Raw genomic sequence first — 11,555 nt, forward strand, 5'->3', positions numbered from 1 at the left:
AAAAGTAATATCTTTCCTTATAATCTGTAACCACAATATACAGCATGTTCTTTTATGTGTTACATCAAACAACTTTTATTCTAATGTAATGTTGGGTTCCATTAGAGCTGTATGTTCCATGTGCAGCAAGGCATGCTTCATCTCAAGGAAGGCAAAGTAGACAGATGTGTGCTGAAAAAGAACCTGTGTTTGGAAATCTTCATCTGCAATTTTTGATTTGCGTACTTTCTGACAATTCAAGTTCTTCCCTGCGATTTCAAGAATTGAAAGACTTTAAGAAAACAAAGACAAGATTGAACAACTCCTACAATGACAAACAACAAAGAAATCCTCATAATTAACTGTCATGTCATATTTTGAAATGCTTATATGCATCCGCTAAGACTAGAAGAATTAATAAGAGATGACTCTTTCTTGGTTATGCTGTCAATTCTAACAAGTAAACTATTACCACCACATATATAAGCATCTTGGTAATAACTGAAACATGAGCAAATCCTTTTTTGTTATCTAACCTTGAATTAATTCCGAATAGGATACACTTCCAATTGCCATTCCGCGAGTTCTGACTGCAGTGGTGCCACTCGAGTTGAGAATGGAAATAATAACATGAGTAAATCTGCTAGTTCCACTAGCTCGATGCAGTCTTCTTACAAGGAACAGGCAAACATACCTAACTGTGAAATAGAGATTTTATTTTTCCGAAAATTCATGGTCTTCCAGGTGTTCCACAAATTGAACGAACAACTCCTGCAATGATAATAGATGAACAAAGTGAAACGAGCTAATAGACAAGCAAGGAGAAATTTTCAAAAATAACTGGCAGGTTATCTAAAGAGTAAATGCTGTTCCCGGTAGCATCAACTTCATCTTTAGACGAGTCGCCACCGATACTTTTAGATGGACAAGCAACAGATGCCATAAACACATAGTTCAGAGCTAGGAAGTTAATGATTACCAGAACAATGAGCGATGAGGGAAGATCTTTATTGACGCTGATTGCTACAATCATTACCCCGAAACACCTCTTCCTTGCTCAACGCACTGGGAAAAAAGGAAACAACAAGTGTATATGAATTGTTATTGAAGGTAACTGTCACGTAATCTAGACAATAAGTCGTATTTTCAATAGCACTATCTTCATCTTTGGACAAAAAAAATGGTATCATTTGGGCGAAATTATAATTTTTGTGTAGTTTAAAAACTTAGAACTTACCTAGAACTTCTATATTTTTTTAAAAAACTCCATTAATTATTCCTCCCAACTATAATTGTTCCAATTATTTCATTCTTGTCAAGTCAGTAATGGTTAAAGCTTATAAGCTTATATTTTATGACCTTTCTTTTTAAACAAGTGAATATGTTTCCCAAACACGAAACTTTACCCAAAACTTCACCCAATAGCTTAACAAGGGAAAATAATTAACAAACAAGCAACGGGGAGTAATAAGCAAAACTGTTGTTCTACAGAACACAAAGAAGAAGAAAACGCTTGAGGATAAAAAAATATTCTTCTTGTTTATGCATTCACATATGAGAATATAAATAGATAAAAGAATCCTATTCTATGTCTAACTAGGAAACTAATAAAATCCTATTCTACCTTCAACTAGGATACTAATAAAGCCTATTCTATATCAACTTAAATAACTGAATTTCAAAAATAAAATTATTAAACTAAAAAATAAAAATAACAACAAATAACTCAATACTTCAACACTCCTCCTTGAGCTGTTTGCTGGTAACTCCAATTTGTTCATGAAGAGTTTCAAATCGTAGATGTCTTTCTGGCCCTCCTACATCCTAGTGACATAATCCTTCAGGCTGGTCATCTCATCACCACTCTTGGTGGACTGGTAACGAAGGAGGTCAGCCAATTTGGCTTTGTTCTAGCTGTCTTTGTGAATGCCCATCTTCAAGTTCTTGGAGAAAGCCTCATAGAACATGTTATAGTCCTCCTTGTTCTCAACAATTTCATTGAACATCTCAATACATTTCACAAGGTTCTTCCTAATCACCTTGAGAATGTTGTTGTAGCATCTCACGAGAGATGTTGGGAAGCAAATTATCAGAGTCCAGAACACCCTTCAAAAATCCAAGGTACTCGGGCATAAGCTCCTCACTGTTATCCATACTGAACATCCTCCAAACTCCTATTTTCTCCTTGCAGTCTTTTCATTTGTACTGTTTCCCCAAAATAGGACACATCCCACAATGATCACAACCTACTCCAATATGAACTTGCAGTTCTCCACCCGTTAACCATGCGGAAAGATAAAATCTAGGTAGTGATTTGCAGCCAGCAGCTTCGTCCTGATTTTGTGCTGATGGGATCTGACGAGCAGCTCTGTACGCTGATGCCTTTTCCCTTGATGCATACAACTCGGGAAGCTGCTCTTCGAGGTAGTGTGCAGGAATCAAACAAATGTTGGGGGTATCCATTTGGATGCTCCAGTTAAACTGGACATCTACATATCTTCTTGCTAGGATTGGTCACTCAATTTTCACAATAAACATGGCCACAATTAAGAACTACGGGTCAGCATAACAACTACTTGCAGATACCACAAAGCAAATATCTCATAAGCACCTGCTTTTCACTTGCACTGTCTGCGAAGTTAAGATCTTTTGACGTTGCATCCTTACTGGGTTCAGAACTCGATGTTGCAGGATCTAAAGAAACATCTCCTGAGGAATGCTCTCCATCCTCTGTTGAACCACATTTCTGCGAAGGACCAGAATGAGGTGAAGTATTATCTGGAACACTATCATTCTTGCATCAACATCATCATAGTTTTACACATCATCGCAATCATCCATCCCATCATCTCCGTCATTCTGATCTTCATGAAATGTGAGGTCTGAATTGAAACTATTGTTATTTCCAGAGTCTGGAGATCTGATGTGGATTATCCTTAGTTATAGCCTCCTTATTGTTTTGAAGCTTTTGAGGATTTTCTTGAGAAGTGATTTGTTCGATTTCAGTGTCCATTGTAGCGCAACAATTTTCAATTTTTCCAGAATAAAAAATAAAATCGTCTTCGTTGTGCTTGGTGGTCACAATAACCTGCTCACATTGACTACTTTGACAAACTTACTCAGAATTGAGTTCCAATTCAAAGGAAAACTTCTTTGTATCATTTCAATTGTAATCACTTCTTGGCCACTAGATTCAGAAACTACACATTTTTTATCTTTGAACAGTAACATATAATCTCGTTCTAGCATTTGACCAACACTCAATAGATTTTGGTCAAGATCAGGTACCAATAAAACATCTTGAATAAATTTAGTACCTTTGGGAGCTTTAATTGCCACAGTTCCTTTACCAACAATCTCCAACGTGGTTTTTTCGGCCCACTTGACATTACCTTTGGCAGATTCCAACTTCGTAAAATATTCTCGTTTTCTGGTCATGTGTTAAGTACAACCACTGTCCATAAACCATGTGTTTTCATCATTCAATATTGTTGTTGCCATCGTCGTAAATACGAACTCCTCCTGTTCTTCAACTTCCAAAACATTGGCTTTTTGAGTTTGTTGGTTGTTCTCCTTTTTCACTCCACAAAATCGTTCAATATGACCAAGTTTATTGCAATAGCTACACTGGAGAGGTGGTTTCTTCCCTTTAAACCAATAATCATCCTCTTTATGAAAGTTTTCTCTTTTCTTGACTCCACTGCGAGAATTGCCTCGGTTTTCTCGACTAGAATCAGTAGAAATTTATGGAATTTTACCTTCCTTTTGCAATTGCATCTTCCCTTTGAACTTGTCTTGAAGAGCGGTTTCAGTAGCTTCTTCTAGCCTCAAGGATCTTCTTGCACTTGAGCTGAAGATCATGTACAAGTTCTGAAGGTGACAGTTTTGTAAGATCTTTCGAATCTTCGAGTGAGGAGATCTTTGCTTCAAATATTTCCGGCAAACTCACAAGAACCTTTTCCACGATTCTTGAATCTGTAAGCTCTTCTCCCATAAGTCTGATTTGGTTTACAACCTTCATCAACTTGTTGGAGAATTCTTCAATAGTTTCTGAATCCTTCATTATGAGAATTTCAAACTCTCTTCTCCGATTTATCACTTTTATTTGCCTAATCTTTTCACTTCCATGAAATTGTTCTTTCAACTTGTCCCAAGCCTCCTATGCAGTCTCACTCGCCATAACTCTAGCGAAAATTACTTCCGAAAGTGTTGATTGTATGCAAGAGAGAGCTTTAAAGTTTTTTGCAACCTCTTCTCTGTGATTCTTAATTTACGCCATAGTTGGATTATCTGGTAACTCCAACCTCTACCACTTGCCACAGATCATATGCTCGCAAGTATATTCTCATCTTGATAGCCCAAATTGGATAATTCTCACTAGAAAAAATTGGGGGTGAAGGAATTGAAAAATTGTTGGAAGCCATAACAATATTGACTTTTACGTAGGGTTATTTTTGGGGGTCTTCTCTCTTACAGATCCCTCAAGAAATTGGCTCTTGATACCAATTGTTGTTTTACAGAACACACATAGAAGAAAATGTTTGAGGATAAAAAAATATTCTTCTTGTTTATTCATTCACATTTGAGAATATAACTAGACAAAAGAATCCTATTCTATTTCTAACTAGCAAAATAATAAAATCCTATTCTACCTTTAACTAGGATACTAATAAATCCTATTGTATATCAACTTAAATAACTAAATTTCAAAAATAAAATTACTAAAAAAGAAAAATAACAGCAAATAACTCAATACTTCAACAAAAACGAAAAAGCTACTGAGGAAAAAGAAAAACTTACATCTGTGGGAGCTTCGTTTTTATTAATCATCAAAGGCATTCACAGTCATATGTTGCGACACCGATATATATTTCATGAATATGAGCAATTTTTGACCAGTACCCCCCCTGTCAAATTCTAGGAGTGGTTCGAGCAATGGGCAGCTGCAAATAGATAGGCTTGAGAGGGAGGAGGGCATCCCTTTTACTGGAAGTGATCGGAGGTTAGGGCAATGCGCGATGGTCAGCACAGAGAGGGAGGAGGGCAGCGCTGATTTGGGAAGTGATTGGAGTTGACGGCAACTGCTGATATTTAGACTTTGAAGCGAAGTGAGGTTCCGAAGACCTTCAGTCGGTAGTGAATGGAGCTCATCATGGTTGTATAAATGTAGCTCAGAAAGAGAGGAGGGAAGCCCTTGTTCCAGCAGTGACTGAATTTGAGGTAATTTCCAAATATATAGAGATTCAAGAGAGGTGAGGCTTTTGACAAGTTGGCTGCTTAATGTTTTCAGATTGCCTATGCTAAGACTTAGAATAGAGCAAGGCAACTCCCCATTCTAACCACCAACAATCTCTTCGTCACTGCCATTGTGGAAGATGTACAACTCCCCTCTCTTTAGACACCACTCCTTTCGGCCGTTCACCAGTTTCTTGCAATTGTCGATGTGAAGGAGTTGTAAATTGAAGGGCAATCCTCCTTCAGGAAAGGACTCTATTTCTGGACAATGTTGCAGTAGCAGTAACTTAAGAGACGGAAGGAGTTCCTGCATACGTTCTGGCAGCCGCTTCAGCTTTTCGCACATGTAAATATCCAATGACGTCATCTGGGTCCCACATGCCACAGAAACTATTTCAAGATTCTCACAACCCCAAATATCGAGTCTTTCAGTCCCATTAGGAATCAAAAACCTAGTAAGGTTTTGGCATCCCGTTACATCTAAATTGCGTGCTCTTGGGACCAACTCAGGTGATGATATATAATCACATTCCTCCAGAAACATGTTAGAAATTATCTCACCAACTGGCATCTCCAATTTCAATTTCCGGCAACGACCTATCCATATTGTCTTCAAGGTACTCGGCAGAGTGCTAATAGGGAAGGAGGTAAGAGAGTTGCAACCACTAATATTTAATTCCTCAATCTGCTTCATTCCCTCAAGTTGGGATGTAAACAGTTCAGCTTCATCAAAGACAACTCCAGCCTTAGGAGCACCATCAACTTCAAACCTTTTTAGACTTGAAAGTTGGATGGGTGTCTCCAAATTGAGTTCAGGACATCTTGAGATTCTCAAATTCGTTAGAGAACAGAGATTCTCAGGCAACTTCCCCAACAACTTGGGGCAATCAATAATGGAAAGGTCCTGAAGTGCAGGAAACTCTCCGTTCCCTAGTACGTGCCACTGCTTCCACTCCAGCATCTTCGCAAATACAAGCTTCTTAAGAGAGTTAAAAGGCTTTTCGGAGGACGGACTACCATAGAAGTCCTCCATTATCTCTGTTATCGAATGCATCTCTCTAATGGAAAGGAATTTCAAATAAGGAAGTTGTCCTAGTGCTGGCAAGAAAAAACAGTCCTTGCAGTTGATAAGAGACAATTGTACTAGCAGCTTAAGAAACGAATCATCAGCTAGCCAATTTGGAAATTGTGTCCCGCTATATCCGGAGATTTGAAGTTCTTTTATATCTGTGTGTGGGCGTAGCTCATCAAGTATGTCTCTTTCAGTTTGTGAATTGTCAGCATCACTTTCACTCCACTCCAACGATAACTTCTCAACACTATTGTTATCCCTCATCTTTGCCTTCTGAGCTTCCCTTCTATCAACCACATTTTGCAACCCAAGAATTGATAGAGATCCATAAAAGTAATGTGCTTCACCCAAATCTTCCATTCTCCAACCACAGGGGCCACTTAGAAGATACTTGGCTCCCACTAGCACTTGGAGGGTTTTCAACATGCGCAGATGTAGTGGCACCTTCAAGCACGAAGTGTTTCTTATGTCAAGGTGCCGCAAGTTGATTAGCTTTTCTATCTGCAGCGGTAACTCCTCAAGATATGTACAAGATGACAGGAGAAGTGTCTCCAAGTTATACAATGCACATATAGAATCCGGCAACTTTTTAATCTCTGTCCGAGAAAGGTCTAAAAATCTCAGGAGCTTAAATTTGATAAACAAAGCATCCGGCAACTGCTTAATCGTGTAATCAGACAATAATAATGCCCTTAAAGATGTTAACCTTGGCAGTATGTTATGCAGTACCCTCTTGCTTAGACCAATTCGCCAATGGTGTTGGATATTGACTGGAAGCAATGTCCTCAGCTGCTCCAATTTGTTGACGGGTGTCAATTTCTCAAATTCACCACCTCTCCCCATTGAATAGGACAAGTGCCGACTTTGTTCTAACATATGAGATCCTTGGCACTCTTCCAACCTGACACAAAGTTTTGAAGATGCAATTCGGGCTAAATCATTGACAAGGTCATGCATTAAGAATTCCTCCGTGTTCCCTTGAGAAGGATTTCGGACCTTTTCGAATAATGATCTTGATCTCAACTGGTTAAAGTATTGGTCGCCTAAATCTTGAATTCTTTCCTCTCCCTGTGGTACTACAAAACCATTAGCAATCCACAGATGGACAACTTGTTCTTTCCTAAATGGATAATCTTTAGGAAATATTGCACAATAGGAAAAACATGGCTTTAAGTGTGGGGGAAGTTCATTGTAGCTCAACATCAACACTGGTAATATGCCCTTGTCCTCGTCTTGCAGATCCCATATTTCACTTGTTAAAATACGCCTCCACCCTTCAACCTTTGATTCGGAGCGTAACATACCAGCGAGCGTCTTCAGAGCTAAGGGCAGTCCTTTGCACTTAGCTGCAATTTGTTTTGCGACCTTTCCAAGTTCCGGATGTTCCTTAGGGTCCATGTTTTCAAATGCATGTCTTTCAAATAAAGACCAAGAGTCATCAATTGACAAGGTGTCCATGCTAATTTGCTCAGCTCTCATCATCAAGGCAACTCTCACATTACTTGTCGTCACAATGATCTTGCTTCCAATACCTCCTTGAACAAAAATAGTCTTTCCACTGGCTGTAGTTTTCATTCCACATATCATCCAGAACAATAAGAAACCTGTTCCCCTTTAAGCTTTCCTTCAATTTGACTTGCAGCTGATCCAGATTGTTATCATCCTTTAAGTCAGATGAGTTAAATGCTTGAAGTAACCCTTTTGATATTTTAAAAGCATCATATGTCTGAGACACACAGATCCAAGCTTTCAATTTAAAATGGCTTTGCACCTTCTCATCATTGTAAGCAGCCTGAGCAAGTGTTGTCTTGCCCAAGCCCCCCATTCCAACAATAGGAAGAACAGTCAGGTTTTTTTCACTTGCCTCCGTAGATGTTAAACGGTCAATCAATTGCTCTATTTCATTCTGCCTACCAAAGACATCAGGTTCAACCACAGAAGTTGAAGGTGTTCTAGTTTCTCGTGTACCTGAACCAAAATACTCCTTTAAGCCAAGGTCACCGATTTGCTTTTGCAAATCCTCCAATGTTTTAATGGTGCCTTCCAACTTCCCCTTTATGTTAAGAAAAAAATCATCACGCAAGTGCCGTCCACAGCACTCTGAAAAAAAACGAAATACTTGCTGGTTACATGTTTCTGCAAGATTTTGATGTTGACCTTCCACTTCAAGCTTCAAAGCCTCATAATGGACTTCTTCCATTAAGTTTTCAGCAGAGTCCATAGCACTCTGAAGCTTATTAAGCCACTCTCTCACATGTTGATTTGATGCCTGCTTATTCTCTGCATCACTCAGCACAATCTGAAGACCAAGCAAAACGTTTCCCAGCTTCTCTGAAAGCCTATCATCATAATGCTTATTCTTCTGAAACATCTTGAGCAGCTCAACCCGACTAGCAAGCCTTTCAAAGAGAACATTCATAAATGCACCACCAACTGCACTACCAACTGCTAAGGCAATCTCGGCCATTTCTGAAATCTACAAAGCAAAACAAGGTACCACAAAAATTATTTTAAGAATTTTGAGAGGATAAATATTTCTGTCTTAAAATCAAATATTAACAACTTATTGTTCCTTGAAGAGGCACAGTAGCAGTTCTAGTATGTGTTTATGGAGTTAACAATAGGTGTTTATAATCTAAGTTGCTCGGACTTTCCAAAAATATTATCGCACCCGTGTCGGATCCTTCAAAAATACACTACTGAAGAATCCAACACGCACCCGTAGACATTTTTGAAGAGTCCGAGCAACTTAACCTTGACAAAGTCTCTACAATAATTAAGCTTTATTTTACCAATTAATTGCTAAAGTAATAAACACAAGCATGGTATATGAAAGAGGTGAGTGTGTTAGCAGAAAGTACCAATGTCTACTTACATTTTAAACTCTGTAGGATTATTAAGTAAAGATTAATTAACAAAATAAATTTGTTAGAACTTATATACTTCTTCCGTTCCAATTTATGTGTCTTGCTTTCGTTTTGTGGTCTGTTTAAAATAGAATATTTCTTTTTATATTTAGTCAGTTTTTCAATTCTAACATTCTACATGGAAAACTAAAAGGCTATACACTTCATTAAATTAAAATGATTAAATTCAAAAATGTCCTTTTATTTTTTAAATGTCGCATTCAATCAAATTAGGACTTAAATTGAAACGAATACAATACTATTGAGTTATTGAAAAGCAGTGAAAAGGACTAGTTCAACGGGACACATAAGGCCAAGATATCACAAGTTGTGCCAAAAGTAATTCATTTGTCACCAATCAACCTATTAGGAAGGAAGGCATTTAGGAAAGGTCGTTTGGTGCGAGGTATTAGAAAAAATAACACATGTAGTTGTATTATTCATCCTATTCAATAGAAGTATCGTTTTTATATATTATAAACCATGACATTTATACTATGGACTACTATTCATATTCTTATACACCCAATATTTTTAATCCAACAAACTAAACAATCAATTAAAAGTAATGTCAATGATACATTCCACTGAGATGGTCCTCAAAACTATAAATAATCTTCGCCAGAAAATTGTTCATCAACAATATCATGTACAAACTTTCTCCTCAAGTTTATATGTGCTCAAACTCTGGTAGACACCCATATCCTATGTAGCATTTTAGTATTTACAAGTGGTAACTGATTTGTATTATGTCATATATGTGTCTACATATTCGGAGTTGGAGGACGTACATTTTAGTGAAAGTCAAGTTAAATGACACGTTTATGTATTAACTGTCATTTTTTAAAAAAAAAAAAGTTTTTAAAAATTTTCATGTATGGTCACATCTTTGTTAAAAGGTTTTAATTCCATGCCTTTTTATTGATGATCTCTCGAGATTTCTTTGCTAACTTTTGCATGACGTGTTAATAATTTGATCCTTACAAGTGGTATTAGACTGAGGTTCAAAACAGGTGTTCATTTTGGCGGCGTTAGTTCTAGTCGCAGCCTATTTGACGAAGACGAAGATTTTGATTTGAGAAATTTTATTAGAGTGTAACTCTGTGTAGAAATAAAGATGGAGGAGATTATGAAAATAGAGTTTGAATTTGTTGAGACTACGTGAAGAAGATGAAATAAATTTATTTTGTCAGAAATTCAAAGGAGGAGAACCTCTCGAAAAGAAGATGAAATGGAAGTGTGGCAACCTTTTTTTCCCTTTTGGTTCATTCTTTCTTGGTACAATACATAAGCATGTTCTTTAATTTCTACAAAGTTGAATAAGTAGACGCATACGTCGTTTGTGGCATTCTATATGGCGTCCTACATGTATTATGCCACATAGAATATGTGTGTCTACTTATTCAACTTTATACAAGTTTAAGTATCTACTTATGCACACTCAAAATTGAAGATAGCAAATGTGATTTGAGGATAAGTTAAAAAGGTATGTTTATGTATTATGCCTTCTTTCTTTAAGAACATAAAATTATTTTTTATTTTGATTTTATGACAAAAAAAAATGTCATGTATTCTTAGAGAATGGTGGTGGTCTTTTTTTTCTTTTTCCGATGAACAAGATAGCTATGGTGGAAGGTTTATTAATGGAAGAAATATTTAGCGGAGAAGAAAGAGAAAAAGAATACTCTAAAAAAAAAGGAAATAAAAATTTTTCAGAAATATGTTTTTAGATTTTTCACACTTAGTTTTGTGTCTTAAACATGCAACTTGCCAAGTGTACGAAAAAAATGACAAAATGGCCTAGTCAGACACCCATGTGTCGATGGATAATTCAGCCAAAAGAAAACCATAAGCTTATCTTTTTACATATTATAAGGAATCATTTGGTAGAGTGTATAGGAATAATGCTAGTGTGTATCGAAATCTCTACCAGCGCTTCAACCACTACCATTACTACAATCTATTTCTATTAACAACCATTTACAATATCACAGCTAATAGCGTCTTCAATTATCACCAACGCATAGCCATACATCATATATTCATTTTTCAACCATCACAATCAATGCCTTCAAAACTACCATCAACCAACTTCACATACATCACAATCACCACAACCGCTAACAGTCATTGTAATGTCAACCATCTCTGTCATCACAACTATCATCACCAACATTACTAGTCACTAACATCAATCATTACCACCACCCCACTAGTACAAACCATATCCACTATCACTAGCAAACATTAATATTTTTTTCAATCAAATAATTATTTTGTTGTACTAATTTAAATATTTTCTTAATATATAATTAATTTTATTTAAATTATATTTTTATTATATATCCAAATAAAAACATTTT

The 11,555-nt window shown here is 36.8% G+C and overlaps 1 protein-coding gene across 1 annotated transcript; it reads right to left on the reverse strand.

The window, feature by feature from the left end:
- LOC107847337 (putative disease resistance RPP13-like protein 1) lies at window positions 1-8,771 on the reverse strand. Its single transcript, XM_047399995.1, is given in 5 exon segments — window positions 1-248; window positions 516-750; window positions 959-1,044; window positions 4,780-7,832; window positions 7,834-8,771. Coding segments are annotated over 2 exon segments (3,951 nt in total). The 5' UTR covers window positions 8,754-8,771; the 3' UTR covers window positions 1-248; window positions 516-750; window positions 959-1,044; window positions 4,780-4,801.
- Window positions 8,772-11,555: the final 2,784 nt, after the last annotated feature.

This window comes from Capsicum annuum, chromosome 11 (assembly GCF_002878395.1).
Source record: "Capsicum annuum cultivar UCD-10X-F1 chromosome 11, UCD10Xv1.1, whole genome shotgun sequence".
NCBI lineage: Eukaryota > Viridiplantae > Streptophyta > Magnoliopsida > Solanales > Solanaceae > Capsicum > Capsicum annuum.